The sequence below is a fragment of the Aythya marila genome (genome assembly GCF_965140915.1).
Source record: "Aythya marila genome assembly, chromosome: 4".
Classification (NCBI taxonomy): Eukaryota; Metazoa; Chordata; class Aves; order Anseriformes; family Anatidae; genus Aythya; species Aythya marila.
This window is the reverse complement of record NC_139045.1, coordinates 16,080,439-16,099,506: the sequence shown is the minus strand read 5'-3', so window position 1 is coordinate 16,099,506 and position 19,068 is coordinate 16,080,439. Positions and strand designations below refer to the sequence as shown.

The window sequence follows — 19,068 nt, the reverse complement described above, 5'->3', positions numbered from 1 at the left end:
CAGATACTGCGCTGGCAATATTCCTTAGGTTTGGTGATCAGTTTTTGTGAATGGAGCCCAAAAGCTTTAATTTAATCAGTACCTGGAAAGTCAAGTAATTCTGGAGCATCTGTAGCCCAAGGGTTTACTGACTTCATGGAAAAAAGTAGTTCCCTGATAATGTTTAGATCAGGTGTTGTATCAAAGAACTTACTGCACACCTGAGTCACGGTATTGCCAGCATGACAGCTATAAAAACCCTCAGTTTATGAGATGTGCATGCATTCACATAGAAGAGAGCTATCTGTAAAAGCCTCAGAAAACCCCCTGACACCACAAGAAAGTGGCTTTTGACAAAGAAATCAGTGCAACAGCACTTGAGAGGGGAAAAGTAAGGAAGCAGTATGTCCCTGATCATGCTCTCCAAGACTCAGCTGCAGAACGGACACACCACACACCAAGGAGCACTGCCTCATGCTCAGACACTTGTCTGAGGCACCACTGCACAGTTTTCTCAGTGGCTCCTGTCACACCTGCGCTAGCACAGCTCCTTAGCTGAATGCACGGAGGTGCGTGAGACCAAAGCTCTCCCTTGCTCCATCCACGTGGCCTCCTGGAAGTAAACAGCGTGCCTCAGGCAGAGCTCTGCCACCTCACCCTTTCCACCCTACTCACCGATGGTGGCCTTGCCCCCCTGGCTGACCTCCAGGAACGGAGCTGTGATCTGGAAGACTGGAGGCTGCTGCTCTGCAGAGACCAAATGAATGACAAACACCATCTCCGGGGTCGTGTGTTCTCCATCAGACACTAGGCACAGACAGAAACCACGCCTGAGTGTAGGGATGTTCTTTCAGGGACTCACATTGGAAATTGACTGTTCTCTACACATCACCACCCCACATTGCTGACTTTCTTCCCACCCTGTCAATTTACACCTTTGTCTATGGACATAAAACATAATCCACACATATCCAGAAGTATTTTTTTTATCTTTGTCCCTAACTCATCTTAGTATGATGATCGTAACTTGAATAAGCCTGTGCATGTGTACATACTATCTTCCATGTATGTATCAGGTGCACTTGTAAGTCAGAGCATGCACTTCTCTTTGCTAGTGGATCACTGCAAACCTGTGCTAGGTAGTACATGGAAAGGGGAATATGTATTAAGTAAGCAAGCAGCTTATTAGTAGCAATTTAATTGTGGAAATGTTTCCATAGTACATTAAAGAAAAAAAAAAAAAAGCAGAGCAAACCACTGGGTGTTCACACTGGAGGAAAAATAGGAATGCATGAGGCTTTTAGGACACATTTGAGACAACTACTGAAAAAGGTTTGTCTACTGAACTGCATCTTGGCTTCTATAAAACACTTGGGGACATAGATAAGTGAGTATTCTCCAGGCACATGCACTTCTAGAAATTCCTACGGAGTGCCCATAGATGTGCCTGCAGGAGAGGAAAGGCCAAGGACTAACAGGCACCGTGAAGGGCACAAGGAGTAAAACTGCTCTGGCCAGGAAAGAACCACTGGTTTGCATACCTGTGAATCTGAAGTTCACCGACTCTGGAAGACCTGGCGGGATAAATATAAGCACAGAGTAATTATGGTTAGAACATACCGATGTGAATTTAGACAACATTTGGAGAAAGCAAGTGCTGTTGTTCAACCAGACAGGAATCTTTCCTTACCAAGGAAAGCGCTCTTTTCCACAGCCTTCTCTCCAGGTACTGAGAGAACACGTTGCCCTCCTTCAGCCTGTGAAAAACCCTCTTGGTGCCAGTGGAGGGCATGGTGATGCATCGAACTGCATCACACAATCCTAGGTATCAACTGGTCAAACATGCTTGAGGTTTGTCACATTGTTTGCCCCTCTGTCTCCTGCTCCAGGTTGTTATCCCTTTGATGGCAGAAATCTAATATCCTGGCTAAACTGATTCAGTTTGTATTCATCATTTCCTGTCTCAATCTCAAGAACTAAACACGCAGTGCAGCACAGATCTCAAGCACGGGAGGAGCAGTAATTCCAAACCACAAAGCACCAGATCAGCAGTTTGACCAGGGCAGCATCCAGTAGTAGTGTCAACAGTGCTAAATGCTGTAGTGAACACGGCCATATTCCAACAATTCACTGCATGTTTCTATACCGAACAAGAGGGAAAATCATGCTGAAGTCACAAGAATTGGGTGAACTTTTGGAATGTTCCCACAAAGCAGATTCCCGTGTTCTTTATATCATTCATGCCACAAGCCCTAGCGAGTATGGAAATAACCACAAAGTCATTCCAGGACTGAAGGAGGACCAGCAGCCTGACTTGGTGCTGCAAAGAACGTTCAACTCCTTACCTGCAAATGAGAAGGCAATGATCTCTCTCAAGTGTGGAGCTGCAGTGGGCGGACGATAAGCAATCTTGCCACGGTTTATATCTGCCTGAGTGAAATACCTGACTGGGGAGAGAGGCCTGTCTCTGTGCTCCACAATACCTACAGAAACAGAGGACTCGGTATTAATAGAAGGAATCAATTTTAATTTTAAAACCAGATACCAAAGGTTGTGGCTTCTATTTTTCTCCCTGATACTTCTTTTTACATCTTCAGTTGTTGCTGAATGAATCGGATGGCTGTGACTGCACCCAGTACGGGTTCTACCGACCAATACAGGACATAAGAAATTAAAACAGATTCCTCAGCCATTTCCTCAAATACCTCTCACTAGAGAGTCTAGAAGCAGAAAGCTATGGAGCGCAACATTCAATATATTCCAGACAATAGTAAGAAAAATGTCTCTGTGCTGCAGCTTACTCCTAAACAAGCTGGAGAAACTGGGTTAAGAAACAAGATGTTTGAAAGCTAATGAAGGAGGCCGAACAGCTTAGCAGATGCCTCCACAGAATGATACTCCAGGAAAAACAAAAACAACAACAACAAAAAAACATTAGAAGTGCTCAGAAAGTATAACAATTAATTCAGCAGCAATCTGTCATGTTCTGAACAGCTACACTTGCCTTGTCCAGGAAGGAGAGGGACAGTCACGTTGAACAGGATTTTTTCACTGGGAATCTCCGGGTCTACAAAGGAGAGGTGATGGGGCTCAATCACTGTCACACGGTCCTCCAGCACCTTGATAAACACATTAGACCAAGAGCATCAATGCCAGAGACAAGAGAAGACTCAGCAAGAACTGCAACAAGTGAGAATTTGCTTTGCTATACTTCAATGTAAGACAGTCTTTGAATGTAAAGGTGTAGTTCTTAGACCTAAAACTGACAAGGAACAGATGGGCTGAACCTTTACCAAGTTTTCCAAACTCCTACAGGATAGGAACTAATTGGGATGAGATTGCAGAGGATAATAAAGCTTAATAATGAGTAAAATTTGCTTTTAGGAACCATCTCATCTCTCTTTCAACTCATCTATAAGCCAAACTGAATGTGCAATGCAGAAGCTGAGCAGAGTACTATCATGCTCAACAGAAGACACCACTATACAGGCCCACCTCTGTTAAGCTCTTTCTGGAGAATTAGAAAGGGTCCATAAGCGTTTGGAAAAGAAAAGGAGACACACAAGGATCTTCCTTGTTTGTCCCTCCTCCTCCTTCCTGTAACTCTGAGCTTACCCCCACACCTTCAGGCTGTCTGGAAAACTGGTGGTGTTATTAGCACGCTTTGTACCCCGCAGATGCACAACCTCCGCAGGTGGAGGAGTTTCATTATTCTGCCTACAGCAACTAAGAACAGATGAAGAAAAATCTGTTTTAATCAAAAACTCCCTGGCCCAGGATATAACTCATTGCCTAGCTAGTTTTCTGGTATAGTCTGAGGTAGCCGGACTGGATTCACTTTTTTAAAAAGTCCTGAAAGCATCTTGGCCCTTTCCACAGGAATACAGAGGAACCAAAGCTTTCCCCTTTATTTTTAAATCTGCCTAAAATGTCCTGATCCTTCCATTATAAGGTTATCATTAGTTGATGGTGGGAATTTGTTACAAGAATTATGTTGCAGCATGAACAAACTTAAGTGGACACTGGTAATTTACTTGCATGGATTCGTGAACCTTCATCCTGGGGAATTAACAGCTAGGAGAAGTCACTGAATTAAACAGTTCAGCTGGGTATGAAAAATACCCTAATCAGTAACAAAATATGGGGAGTATAAGCTAAATTAGGGGTAAGGGCAATTAATTCATAAGGTTCGGGAACAAATAGCAGGTTTCCACCCAGCACGTCAGGCGCAGCCCACCGAACCCTGACGCCTTCACGCCTGTATGGCCACCCTGCCAACCTGCATCCCATCCTGCTGCTCCTGAGGCCCGGTCTGGCCACCAGAGGAAGGTTCCCTGACCGCAGCTCAGTGCATCACAAATGGCACCAAACCCTTCTTAGGTGTGCAAGAGTCACATATCTAACTGGAGTCAAGATACCAGCACCACTATATACAGCCTCTGTACAAAAAAGGCTTAAAATTAACAGTGGTGTTCCTTTCATGCAGCTACCTTGGGAAGGGAAGGGAGGAGAACTTTCTCCTGTGCTTACAACGTTGTCTCCTTCACAAACCCATCTCTTTGCATTCATCAAGTGCAAAAGCTCAGGCTCCTGCCATCAGTTGTATCACTATGGGGGAAACAGGTCACTTGAGGGAAGGAAAACCAGCACAGGTGTCTGCCCAGATTAACCACTGAAGTGTCACCAAACTTTCTCTGACCTTTCTTGGTAGGACACTCAAAGGCAGCGTTTACAGGTGTGGGGAGGCTGCACATTTTGTGCTTGCTCTTCAGCTGAGAAGACAGTCTCGTTCTGAAGGAGTCTGAAGATGGATGAGCAGAACTCAATCACGCTGATGCCAGGAAAAGATTTAAGGTTATGGTTGCCTCACAGCTGCCTCCAAGGCCGATCTGTCTATCCCAGAGGTAGGACCCGCAGGTTGTGAGGCGCCCCTCACTAAAACGTATTTTATGGCGCTATTGAATTTCGTGGTGTCTAATTAGCCATAAAATCCAGCACTACACGGCTTAGCCAGACACCTCTACCATCAATTTTGTCAATAATGGCAACAACAAAAAGTCAAGAGAAAGAAGACACATTGCTGCCTATTGCTCCAAGTAGCAGCCTGAGCATGTTTTATTGCTGCCTGTGAAAGGTCACCACTATTTTAAACCCCGACAAGGCCCTTGTGTCAGGACTTTTCACTAAACTTTTTCACACTGCTTCCCTCAGCCTTTCCTGGCCCCACGCCTGGCAGGCTGTCCTGGCTTTGAGGTCCTTTGCGTCCCCTTAGGAGGCTTCTCCTGGGGACCTGTTGCCCCTGGGACACCCTCCTGCATCTCACAGGCCTCGCAGCGTGCTTTTGTCTGTCAGGCAGCACCCGCGGGCACAGGCTTTCTGCTTGACAGTGCTGAGCGTACTGCTGGCACCTCACACGCTCTAAATAAATCACCAGGAGTGAGCGGTGCCAAAGATGACTGCATGCTCCAGTCAAGCCTGTAGCCCCAGCTCTGCCAGCACGCAGCTCCTGCCTGAAGGGTTGGCCTCAGCTCCGCACACATTTCCTGCAGGTGCTTCTCTCTGCTTTCTCATCACAGCCTCCTCCGCCTCACTGAGGACGCACAGACAAGGCACGCACCAAAACTGGAGGGCTCACAAAACCAACTTCAAACTTTGAGATCATCTTTTAAATTAACACAATCGGGGATGTAACTACGTTAGAGAGACCGCTGTTACCAACATGGCTGTTCCCAGAATCGATGCTGCAAGAAAAAATAGTTCAGTTTGTAACCTGTGTTCCTGGTGTTACGCGGGCTACTGTTCCAATAAATAAAGTTTGCAATGGAATTACTGGCAAGATGTCTCCTTAATCCACAGTTTTTCTCTCTTGCCATTCCTAATGGCTTCTCAGAAATCAGTATTTTGAAACTGCTAGGAATTCCATAAAAAATGTTTGAAGTTTTTCCCCATCCCTTCCAGTCTGTATATTCAGCACTTCTAATACTGATTTTTTTTTTACCTTTTAATGTTTTTTATTTCTTGGTGTTTTGTTTTTTTTTTTCTTCAACCACTTCCTCTTCCAAGCTATCTAGCTTTTCAAATTATTTTTTTTTATTATTCTTTGTATTCTAGTTATCTATCTGGTGCATACACCCTGTTCCTTGGATTCTATCTTGAATGAAGCACAACTGCACAGACTACAGCAAGCAGAGAAATCAACATTTGGTGGTTACAGCTCAATGTGAGGCTTTGGTCAATGAGCACTGCAGAAGGAACACTGAAACCAGCAGTCAGTGATGTTTCACACTTACAGCCATGTGCAAAGAGGAGCCAAGGGAAAGCTGAGGAGCCCTGGGTGTCTGCGGGAGAACAGCAACATTGAAGACGTGGCTTTCCAGGCTGGCTTGCGGACTGGCAGAGCTGGACACCTGAGAACAGAAGGTCACATGAATAGAAACCTGACAGAGGACATCACTGCATTTCAAGACCAGTTTCATACTTTTCCTCGTCTCTTCTCCTAGCCTGTGAAGGCAAAGACACACACTGTTCCAGCAGACACCAACCCAACGCACATGTGGATGCCAACTGCTGGGCACTGAGGCCTCGAAACAGTAACCAGCTTCTCCATAATTGCCTGTACAGTCCATAAGTGGTTCACTTCTTTATTACCAATATGAAGGACGTCTGACAGTTCTCTACCCTCATCTATTCATTCCCACCCTCTGCCAGTCACTGCCTCAGTTTTACTTCAATTGTCTGTATATTTTAGTGGAACTCTTCATCAAAAGAACAGAAAAGATAACTTGTCTTTAAACCTTCTTCTCACCCTTAAAATGACAACCCATTATGCTGATAAGGTAAAAGCAACTGGTTTTCTAACAATGGCAGCGACTCCCCGTGATCCCAACATCTCCCAAGACAGCCTGTGCTTCTATTTCAGAGAGACCCATAAAAGTTTCCCATATGGCACTCCAGCAGCAAAATTAAGTCAGCTGTATCTAAATTATAGCAGCAAACTCATATTAATGATATGTAAAGCAAGTACTATTCCACTGGCAAAAATTCAAAGGACCAAAGCCATTCCATAGAGATATGCCGCCAAGTGTTCCCAGCAATCCTGAGAGGCAAGCCCCCACAGAAATACAGCCTCCTTCTTCGTTAGACTTGGTTACAGCTTCATCTGTCAGCAGAGATGAAAGTCCACACCTGACTTCAACGGGGAGAGCCCTCTGTCAGCCAGAACGGATTTCAGCCCACAATTTCAAGAAAATGCATTAAAAACGCTCTGCTGAACTGAATGGAATTATTTTAGCCATTTGCCGGACCGCTTCAGAGTTCCTGTCATCCAAACAGTGATTGTCAAAGTGATGGAAAACAACTTGTCAGCTTTTTCTGATGTGCCCCAAGCCACAGTTCAAGACTCAGACAGATGTGTTACGGTCTCCTGATGTCACCCGGCTAATCACAGCTTCCTTTCTCAGCAGGGCTCTCCGTACAATTAGCGCTACCTACTAAAACCAAACATTTAACTCATGCAAAATGCATACTCTATAAGAGGAACATGGCAATTAAGCTAAAGATTAGCTTGTTCAACATCAACACTCACAACTTCCTCATTATCACTTATGTTAATTACTTTAGAAATTACCTTAATTGCCTCACCGGTGCTACAGTTAACAGCTTCTGAGTTTTAAACCAGATGTAACAAACACTGCAAGCAAGTGTTCGTGTTGCCTTAGCATTATGGGATGCTGTTAAACCTTCCACTCAAACAGCGAGGACCTGTCTAAGGAATTTTATGGCCATTAAACCTGTGGGGAGGTGGGATTCATTTTAGTGTTACATCTGCTGGAGAATACTTGTACCTTTTTGTCTGCCTGCAAGAAGAACTACTCTACACCAAAAATTTAATTATTAGCTGAGAGACTGCAGAAATCAAGAGGGCTGTTTGGTTTTGGAGCTTGCAAAACAAACCACTTAAAAAAGGCACTTAGAACACTTTCCACTTGGAGTAAATGTTACGGGTTTTAGGAAAGGGAGATGTATTTGCTGTGTAGTACCAAGGGGTGAAACCTACTGTCTGAAAAGGGACATCAAAACTGCCAGGATATGAGCTGCAGTAACACACTCTGCCTTTTCACTCAGGTCTGGATTTGCAGGGATGTCCTAGGAAAGTGTGAACCAGAGGACTTCAAGGATCTCCTTGAGCAGATTTTCTACCCAGCTGGAGAATCCCTAGGACAGCATACACATGGCCATCTGGACCCACATCCTGGCTTTTCCCTCGTCTCCTGGGATAAGCCTTATCTCAGAGAAAGCTAGGGGAAAGGGGACAGCAGCTGACAAGAAGGATGGGAGTTATCTTGTTACCTGCTCTGTTACCTCTTCTAATGATTGGCAGGCAGAAAACGTTTCCTGTTCCCGTTTCTTCCCCAAAAGATGGTTCCTCTCACACCAACCCCAAGCATATCAATAGAGCAGGCACAGGACCATTGGAGAAGTGATCAACATCACAGAAACCATCAGTCTCTGGTTACACTGTCCCTCTGACAGGCTGCTATGAGCCTGCAGGTTTCCTCTCATGGTCATTAGAAGTGCTCACCTGCTTGCTCATTCCCTCTGGGGACTCCTGCTCTGAGATCACCGTCCTGCCTACGAAAGCTAGTGGGTGCTAGGATAACAACACTCTTTTTCTACAAAACCCTTTTCTTCCTGAAATAGGATTATTCTATGGAAAGTCAGACCAGCTATTAGTTTAATATGTCAAACGTTAGATGCTATCTGAAAGACAGTTTTCTCCACATTTGCAATATGGCCTGTGACTTGACATCCAGAAGGTTAATGCCAGCGCACGAGGCTCAACACTGTGGGTAGCTGGCTGGCTCCACTGCTACAGATCAAACGTGGCGATTCACACAGTAAAAGCTTTCTTGGACACGAATGGCAGTCTCCCAGGAACACAAAAAAGGAGTGCATCCACCCTGAGACATCAACACGTGGACATTCATTTACAGACAAAGTGCAACTACATACACATAAGTCTGCATGTAAATATGTATATATGTTATATTTAACTGGTCTGCATGTAAATATGTATATATATATAAATATATATGTATATAAATATGTATATATATTTACATGCATATTTGTGTGTGTGTTTGTGTATACGTGTACATATATATAAAAAGCTCATGTCAAAAGGCAGTTGGAATGGCAGACTAAATAATCTCAGAGAAAAATGCCTCCAGAACTGCTCTGTGGGAATATGAAGGGGAGGAGTACCTGGAACTGGAAGGAGTCACTCTCTACTTGGGTTCCAGAGTGCCTGTACCACACAATGCCTTCGTTGATGTCCTGCTGGGTAAAAGAAGTTGTAGGAGAGGCTGCTCTTCCGTCAGGCAAAAGCTGCCAGGAGTCTGCTGGGCCATCTGCTGGCATTGGGACCAGAAGCACCACTTCACCTGGGGAATGCAAGGATGAACAGCCAGGGCACAACTTGTGAGAAAACAAGGAAAAGATACTGCCTTTTCGACAACTAATGAGCATCCAAAGACAAACGCCCACCAGCTCTACATCTTTTTCCACCTAGTGAGCCAAGCAGATTCAGCGGTAGAGCTCCTATACACCACCAAAGGACCTCGTAACACCCCAGTGACACAGAGAAATTTTATTTCCCGTGTGCCAAGGCAAAGGGCAGATCAAACAGCTTTTACAAGGACACAGAAGAAATACACGGCCAAGCAAAAAAACAGGATCTGTGACTTCAAACGCCCAAAATGTATTTCTGCCCACCGACCAGCACACTGAAATTGTGCTGAAACCTTGAAATTTGCCCATCTGACAAACTGAGCAGAAGAGCAGGCACAAAGGACGTGCCTCGCTTTTTGCAGCTCCCATGGAAGGACAAGAGAGAAGTGAGACACAATCAGGGTTAAAGGCACTGCAGCAGACTATCCATCTTCCCCTCAAGGGTACAACTTAACTATCAGAATACAGCGCACTAATTTTTCAAGGCCAGCTATTTTCTAGCTCTTCTGGGCACTTATTACACCAAGAAGTATCCTCAACCGATTTCTCTGAACAGAAATCTTCAATTGAAGAAGAGCTCTTGAACAGACAGAGTAAAAAAACCTCTGTATCATAGGTTGTACAGAAAGCTTGTATGCCCTGGCTCATAGCTCCTACTCCTAAGGGTATGTAACTTCTGTATCTCTAACATTTAGCTTATTCCTGGTTTTTGTACTGAGAAACAGGCTCTCAGCTGGACTGAAACGTCACTGGCTCCACTGCAGATGTGAGAGAGAAGAGCAGGATGCGAGCACGTCCCACTGTTTTTCAGCTTTCCTCATGTATGCCTGCAAGGTCTGAATTTAGATGTCACTAGTGATATTCAACAGACTTTATTCTAAAACCATTATTTCGACACAATTAATCAAAGAGCCACATGCTACCCACCAAGAGAAGGGTATCAAAACCTTGGTCATCAGTTTCCCCGAGACACACAAAATGTGAACATTTTTCCATCCACGTACACAAAGGAAATAAAAACCTGACAAAGAACTATATTATCAAAATAAATGGCATATTTTTTTTCTATTTTACAATGTAATTTAATTGCTTGGGAGTTAACACAATCTGTGGAAAAAAAATGTTTCCCCAATCTTTCCTACTCTTGGCTATATATAATTCAGCTGCTCTCTACGTAACTCGTTGTTTGTATATTGTACGTTTTTTACCCATCTTTGAACGTACCCCTCATGGCTACCAATTCAGAAGCCACATTTATTATAACTCACTCCAGCTCTCCCTACAGCATTAATCATTCTGTTATGCAAAATATCCAGCAGAAGTTCTCGCACTTCGTTTCCCAAACCACCCTCCAATGGTGTAGTAAAAAGATAATTCAAACTGAAATCTCACACTTGTGTTTTATAATCCAACTGTCTGCTAATATTCCCTTATCGGTGAAATCCACTGCCCTAATTACATTCCCAGTCTGATGCTTTTGCTCACGGGAGTTTCCCACCTGAATCTTGTGTGTGATTTATAAGCTGCTAATCACATACCCAAAGGAGTTAGGACCTGCAAGTTGTTTGCCCCTCCCAGAGGAAGAGAAGACAGGATGAGAACATACAGCAGCTTTAAGCAAGATGCACGCCTACATGTCTTATAAATCAGTATTTCACTCACTGAAAAGCACCTGCTGATGTGTTACACACATGAATGTACAGCTTGTGTACACGCAGGCAATTTCTTGAAATCCACTGAGACAGCTGCATTCCCAGGGCTGCCTAGAGGCTTCAGGCACGGAGGTCTCTTCTTTTAGGAGTGGACAAGTATCACTTTTCACTGGCTTTAAAAATTTCATCCTCTAAGAACGTACGCCACATGGAGCAGCTTAGGGTATTACAATGCCTACTCAGAGAAATAAGTATTTTTCAACTCACAGAGCTACGCTGAGGCATCCTGTGGGCTGGGAGAAGAGCCAGAGAGGACACTGGTTCTATTTCTATGGACAAAATGATGTTCAGCATAAAGAGATCCTTAGAAAGAGCAACTGTGCTCTGGCCAGCAACTGAGAAGTAACAAATCAAGCCCTGCAGATGGAGGAGGTCACATCCCTTCTGTTGGGTTTCTGGGTCTCAAAATAAAGGGCAGAAGCATTCTTTGTACACGCACTTGTGCTACGGAAATGTGGGAGCTAACTCTGAAGTGGTTTATTTCCTACCTGAAAGCACATGATACATTTCCTACAGGTATGAATTCCTTTTCCATTAGTCAAATACTGAGATAAGCAGATAGGCCCTCCTTAATTAAGGACCCATTTTCAACATTTCTCTTATTTTTTTCCTCCCTTTCTGTGAAATAGCATTTTAGATAAAACTTTGAAGATCGTTGATTCCTACTGCATATTCCTCACTTGAAGCTACAAACCCATTTATGTTATTGCAATTAATTACAGCAGAGATAATTATGGTGATACAAATACAGGGTTATAAATTTTGGTTAGGGTTAGGCAGCGGGAGACAAACTCCTCAGGAAAAAAATCTAGTTTTCATGTAAATGCTTATTAAAAATGAGAAGATAGCTCTCCATCTGCAGAAAATGAAAGAGGGAATACAAATTAATTAGTTCTCTACTAAACTGCAAAAATAACATAATCTGTGTCTCTGTCAGGTACCAGCAGCTGTTATGGAAACCAGTCTATCCTTACAGCAAAAGGCAAAACCACAGCACTTACGTTGCTGAAGTGACCCTTTCATTTTAGCTGGCCCAGCAAATTAAAATTCACTGTACCATTTCACTGAAGTACAACATATGCTACTTAAAGACATGGTCCTAATGAAGAAAATGGGGATGCTGATGGTGAAAATAGTATTTTTCTTGTCTGTTCTCATTTTCTTCTCCTCCATGTACGACATCTTCTCTTTTCTATCCAGCTCCTTTGAATTTCTACCTCAGTCACAAATCCCAGCACCTTCCAGACTCCTCAGCCTGGGTCTGAAGGATGTTCTGAGAGCTGCAGTCCTTCCTACGCAAGGGGTCCTTTGAAAAGCCATTGCTGTGAGAGGTGAGATCAAAGCCTCTCAAAAGGAATTTGGAAACAAGAATTATAAATAGATGCAAATGTCACTGATTTCTGTTTGAGTCAACAACCTCTTCCATTAGTAGAAATTAAATGTCGTGGAGTTTAGGGAGTTCTCCAATCCTTCAAGGTAAACTTTTGCTCAGCAGTTTCTAGAGGCAGATATTACTCCATGCTGCTCTGAAACCAGACATTAATTACGGGCTATTATCTTTTGGCAGTGAGTGAGATTCAGCTCTCGCAAAGCTGTAAATCCACCAGGATTTCACTACCCTTAGAGAAAAACAGCAGCAGAAGTTCAGGTTACTAGGCAGACCAACAGTGCTTCATTGCTTCGCACACCCATCTGAACTAGAAAAAGATGAGGTTAGTGGCACTTCTTCAGCATAGTATTACAAAGAAATATTCCCTCAAATACTACTTCTTGTGGGCAAAATACCATAGAAGAATCGGCTCCGGGAAGTCTAAGAACATACTTTTCCCTGGAAGCAACCAGAAGCCTGCACGTTTATTTACTGGTTGAAGACTTTGAGACATGCAGGGTGAAAAGCAAGACCCTACAGCTGGTTTTTGATAATAAAACTCCAAAGAAATTTACCGTGTCTTGGCTGGTCCTTGATGATGTTGTAGGTTATCTCGGAGTCACGGGCACCAGGTACCTCAGCGTGCAGAATCGTCTTGGAGATCTGCAGCATGCCTCCCTGGGGCACCCAGACCAGGGAATTTGTCACCAGCCGAGGGCTTCTGTCACTCTGCATGTGAGGGGGACAACAAGAAGAGGCTTTCCTGAACATCAGCAATGCCAGTGCAAACAGATTTTCAAGTGAAAAGGATGACACCGAGTATGTTGTAGTTTCCTAGCCGTTCAACCCTCGTCATCTTCTTCAAGGAAAGGACGTGCATCTTTCACCCATAGCCCTCAGACACAATTCTCCCCCTGCAGAACCGACCTGGCCTTACAGTGTTTCTAATTGCTTGTCTCCAACTCTAAACCTTCCTGATGTCAGTCTCCCTCCATAATTCTGTCTTTCACCACCATCCTCACTTGACTTTTGACAAGTCTAGACAGAATTTATCTCCTTGGCACAGTGGAAAATTCACTGCCGTCGCCATTGGAAAAAAAATGTGTCCACTCAACTACAGCAGCTTTTGGATCCACCTTTCCTGTTACCTCTCCTCATTTTATTTCTAAAAATACATGCCTGTCAAGGGTGCTTATAGAACCACAGCTTCTTACCTGTTCAAATGAATCTCTTGGTGGCACCCTCCAGTATCTTTACACACACCCTTAACTGTTACTCTCTGCAAGCAAACCCAGCTTTTCTAACACCTCATTTTCTAAAACACCTCATTTTCTAAAACCTTATGCTTTTCTAACAGAAGGTGAGGAAAAATTCTATCATTCAGCTTAAGAGTCTTCATTCAAGCTTTTTGAAACCTGGATGTCACAACTGGATGCAGTAATGGTTTCACTGCTGGCATATACTTCAGTAACACTGCTCTGGCTTTCAAGGACTGTATTAGCCCTTACTGGCTCTACATTACTTCGTTAGCTCATGCTTTGTTAGACAGGTCACCAAAATCCTTGTGACCTCTTCAGTGTCACAACTCTTTCTTATAAGCCCACTTGCTGTAAATGTGATTTCTGTTCTTGATGTCTGAGGATTCATCTTGAAACTGGCTATGGTGAATTGCATAATCAGTCAAAATGACAGCTCCATGTAAGCAATCATCTTCCTCCTCATTACTATTCCACATAATAATGGCTGACCCCAAGAACCGATAAAAAGCCTTTTTATTATTCTCTTCCAAATAAGCAGTGGAGACGCCAGAGAGGGCTAAAAGGATGCTTTCAAAAAAGAACCACATTGCAGGGGTCATTACCCATCTCCATTTTGACATCTGTCTGCTGAGCATTTTTCATCCATTTAATTTGTACTTCTTTTGAGGTGTTAATTTTTAAATTCCACATGATCTGGGACCAACAATTTCCCAGCGTGATGGTTGCTTTATTTTTACAGAGAACAGTGAAGAAGTACACCAGGCCCAGTGCCAGCCTAGAGAACCCTGCCAATACGTACGATAACTTTCCTCCGACCTTATTGATGCGACCACATCATGGCTCGTATAGGCCCAGCAAAGCCTAACTTTGGAAATGGAAACAAACAAGCTAGAAAGGCCAGAAAGGTCCCTGGATTTATTGTGTGAGGAGAGAAAAAAGGAACTGGCCACACTTCAAAGCATGACATGTGAAATGCACTGTTTGAAAATAAAATGTTTTTAAGTAAATGCTAACTCAATACGAGGTGACAGTTTTGCTATAAACTTGGAACCCTTTGGCTTTTGGGGAACTAAATGATTGAGTGCTTCTTCGCTGGCCACATTAAACTAGTCAGGCATTTTGTAAAACCTTTTCCAGCTGGCTTTGATGTTGTGGATCTGCTGATTAATAAAAACACAGTCGTGAGACAGCTCTTTTTGCTTGGTAAGCTTTAAAAAAACATATCCAGTGACAAACTACTGCCTGATCACAGTGCTCACCTCACTCTGTGTTCAGCAAAACAGCTAAAATCACATTAGATTTTTTTTTTTGCTGGTGCCTGCGTGGCAAAGTTTTATGAAGTGAACAGAGGCAGCGCATTCAACAAGTCCTAACATACACTCCTGTCCTTTTCCTGCATCCAGAAAGGAAAGGCTTCCATATCCCAGCAGCAGCAGGCAGATGACAAGAGCGTTGGTCTGACCTCGTCTGACTTACAGGACACAGCCTGAGGTCGCGTTGTGTAGGGCAGGGGCTCAGTGTTCCCCACTGGAGCACCACTGGTGGTGCTCTGCCAGAGATGGAGCACCAGCAGGTCTCAAATTAACTTCACAGAAGCTGTAACTGTTAAAGAACATCAACAGAAATACACAGCAGTGCAAATCATTACTAAGAGCTCTCAAAATAGAGGCCAGCTGCTCAGCCTGCAGTAGATGAAGTGCTGGGTTAGGGGCAAATTAGGAAAAGCAGGCTGTTAGTAACCACAGGGACTGAAAAAAAGACCTTGCAGCAAACAAGGCACACCCGTTGTGAAGAAACAAAAGCCTCCAATTCATAACACTTTGAAGGTTATGTTGTCCTTTTATGTTTTCACATTTTCATTGCAGTGCTTCTATGGATTAATGTCTGAAAATTATACTGTCTGAGCCCATTGAATGGGAATCCTAGAAATGTCCTTTCACACCAGGACTTAGCATATAAAACCACCCAGCAGTATATTCTAATAAGCTCCATGTACTTAGACAAGTAGCGTGGCTTAAAAACCACCCCTCGAACTCCCACCCCTCCAGCCAGGGCCCTACCAGGCTCTTCAGCAATCTTTGGTTGTAAACCAAGGAAAGAGAGAAGTGTCTCTGCATGCCCGTCCTGACAGCACCTCAGCAACAAACCCTGCATCCCTCTCAGCTCCCAAGGCTACTCGACAAAGACAATAATTAGGATGAGGCAGGCACTGGGTGTCTGCCAACTCTCCCCTCCTACTAAAAGCTGCTCCACTCTCACCTCTGTCACCACCTTCATTCTTCTCTGCAGCCAAGTGCTGCATGGAGACTTGGAAAGATAATGAGAGAAAAGGAGCACAAAATCAGCTAATGAAAGAAACTGGAACTCAGCGATTCACCCTCACTGGCATTTACAACAAGGCCCCACTGAATCAATAGCAAAACAAAAACAAGAACAAAAAAAGTTACAAAAAACAGAGTGCTATCCAAGCATTTCACAGTCCTCCTGATCTGTGGCCTCTTCAGGGCCACGTAAGAGTAAAGAAAACACAGGCAGGGCTGCTCTTATGCTGGGAGTCTAATAAGCCAGCACCAGCCTCGTAAGCAACCTTTTCTGATTTCCAGGCTGATGTGTGAGTCGTGTCACTAATTACCATTAATTACTGCTTCAGACTTAGAAGCACCCGCAGGGTCCAAATGGGTTTGGTTCCTCCTCGTGCTAACTGCACACAGACACACGTAGTGCTTGTAGACCTTCCTTGAAATTTGCATGCCCAAGGTGGTACCAGAGACGTCTAGTACAGCAGAGAGGAGGACAAAGGAAGGGTAATAGCATCTCCTCCTTGCTCCCTTTTATGGAGCACAAGCACAGAAAGATTGTGCAATTCTCGGATCCATACATAAAAAGACTGCAAACAGTAGACTTTTTTTTATTACTCTTTCACATTAACTAAGGGATAAGGAAGTTCTCAGCTTTTTTTTTTTTTTTTACAGCACCACAATACCAGAACTGAAATGCTTGCGAACCCTTCAGCAACTTTATTTTTAAAAGCCTTCACCCTACAAACGGTATACATTTCATGCTTTGGCTGAGGTTAATTTCAAAACCAAACAGATTAAAGCATGACTGTTTCTAATTTTACTGCCATAATCCCTCTAAAATTTAATACCCAGTGCCACTTCATGTCCAAACACGGAAGAGACAAACAGCTGGTTTCTTAATTATGAACCGCAATACAAGTAAGAAACAAAAATTAAAATACTTATGAATGTTTTCTGAATTTAGGTATCTATGTCTTCTCATTACAGAAGGATCAGATGAAAGATTTCAATGGAGAGAAGAGCAGAGATCCTGACACCACCACCACCAAAGTACCAAAGCCACACCCTGTTAGCCAAGTCATTAAATTAACACATTTGTCGCTCCCATCAGCCCAGTGAGTGATCTGACTATCTCACCAGCCCTCTCTCCCTCCATCCACTCTAATTTATTGCCCTCACCATGGCAAAACTCTCACCTGTGACTCCAGATCTATTTACTTTCTCCTGTCTCTGAGCACAGCCTGACGGTAACGCAGGATTAGTGACACCTCGGGGACGCAGTACTACTTCTTATTTGCCTGGGAGATGTTATGTCACGGCACATACCTTGGGAGCAATCTTAATGAGGAACAGGATGTTCTGGAAGTGGTACCCATCATTCACTTGGAAAAGAACTGCATCATCCTGGCTGTCAGAGCCATCGTGAGCGTAGCGCAGCAGTCCACCAGCAAGGTCATCGAGGTGAAATATGTGGATTGCAGAATCTGACTTCCCAGAAGGTTTGATCAGCTGCCCGTGACGTGGAGGCTCTAAAACCATCAGCACGACGTCCTGAGGATTGTCACCATCTCTCACGCCAAGCAACAGGTCTGTAATGGTTCCAATCTCCCCTCTGCGGACCAGGAGAGCCTCATTTCTCAGCACGTATGGGGCCTGAAACATAAAAGCAGCTCTTAGCTGTTTGCTTCATCTTAGTGACTTGAAGCAAAGGAAAAAAAAATACAAAAGGAAAAAAACAGGGGGTTAAGGAAATTAGCTTGCTTCACCTCTGGAAGCCTCCTGTATCTAAGCAGCAGAGGATCTCTCTCCACACTTTCCCCCCAGTGGGAAGATAGAATAATATCTAGCAATTTAGACTGATTTAATTACATTAAAATTGGATTCTCATGCCACAGCAAGCTTAGCAAGGAAAAATACTCAGGACATTTACATAGAAAGCAATTTAGTTATCAGCCAGAGTCTGTACTCCCTTGCTGCCTGCACGGATAGGAGACAAGGGACACAGCTTTGCTTTACTACCATCCATGGCAATTCAAATGGAAACTTGGACCCCAACTACTTTGGAAGAGCTACACTTTATGTGTACGTCAGCAGGCCCAACTGGAACACAGACACCTCGGATGCTGAAGATTTACATATGTGACTGAGAAGTTCAGGGTAGGAATGGAGACGTACCACATTTTTCCTGTGTATAACCTACAGCTTTGATAACTTTAATGTCTTTCAGAGTGCTAATGCTTGAAAATAAGACCCTGCACAATCTGTGTGCCCAGGTTAGCTGTTTAAAATGAGTAGCAGAGAGGGAAAAAAATAAAGAAGAATACCAACAGTGAGCCAAACTGACAGGCAGAGGCTTGAATTAACACTTCTAAGTAGAAATACATCCACCAGCTAACACTTAAGGATGTGCTTTTGCTTGTCTTGGACTGACTAAGTCCATCTCAAAGATAGCAAATCTGGGTGTCATCAGCATCATTACTTGTCTTTGAAGACCACACACAGCCTTATTCCTGCTAGAACGAAGACCAGCTAGAGTTCACATTCCTGCTGGTTCAAATTAGTTCCCTAGTTCTTTGCCATCAAGAAAGTTCAGATCTCTATTGATCACAATAAACAACATTTGCCATCAGTAATACCCTGCCTCGGGATGCGGGTGATCCTGCAGAGACAAAGTCAAAGCCCAGGCAATGCTCATCAGAGAGCTAACTGCTGCCATCTCACCTGAATACAACTTATCAGGGTTATTAACGATTGACAGGCAAAATTCCTATTATTAAACCTCACTTACGTATTCTGGGGCAGTGACTGCAGCTCTTATTTAGCTGGATTTCCTACTGAGGCAAACAAGAGATTAGACTGAGAAAAGATTTCAGCGCCAGCCAGAATCAATATACATGCAACAGGATCAAAATCCGCGGTTTTTCTTACACTAAAAGTCA

The 19,068-nt window shown here is 43.7% G+C and overlaps 1 protein-coding gene across 3 annotated transcripts in view; it reads right to left on the bottom strand.

Annotated features, from left to right (window-relative positions):
- Window positions 1–19,068, bottom strand: part of FRAS1 (Fraser extracellular matrix complex subunit 1) — a 146,780-nt gene that overhangs the window by 30,755 nt on the left and 96,957 nt on the right. For all 3 annotated transcript variants that reach the window (XR_014317396.1, XM_082759237.1, XM_082759238.1), the window contains 8 exons: window positions 17,456–17,782; window positions 13,146–13,299; window positions 9,244–9,422; window positions 6,270–6,386; window positions 2,984–3,098; window positions 2,325–2,462; window positions 1,521–1,553; window positions 655–786 (listed from right to left, as the gene is read on the bottom strand). Coding sequence is in view for 2 of the 3 variants with exons in the window: in XM_082759237.1 (XP_082615363.1) it covers window positions 655–786; window positions 1,521–1,553; window positions 2,325–2,462; window positions 2,984–3,098; window positions 6,270–6,386; window positions 9,244–9,422; window positions 13,146–13,299; window positions 17,456–17,782 (1,195 nt within the window). In the remaining variant the exon portion in view is untranslated. The remainder of the gene's footprint in view (window positions 1–654; window positions 787–1,520; window positions 1,554–2,324; window positions 2,463–2,983; window positions 3,099–6,269; window positions 6,387–9,243; window positions 9,423–13,145; window positions 13,300–17,455; window positions 17,783–19,068) is intronic.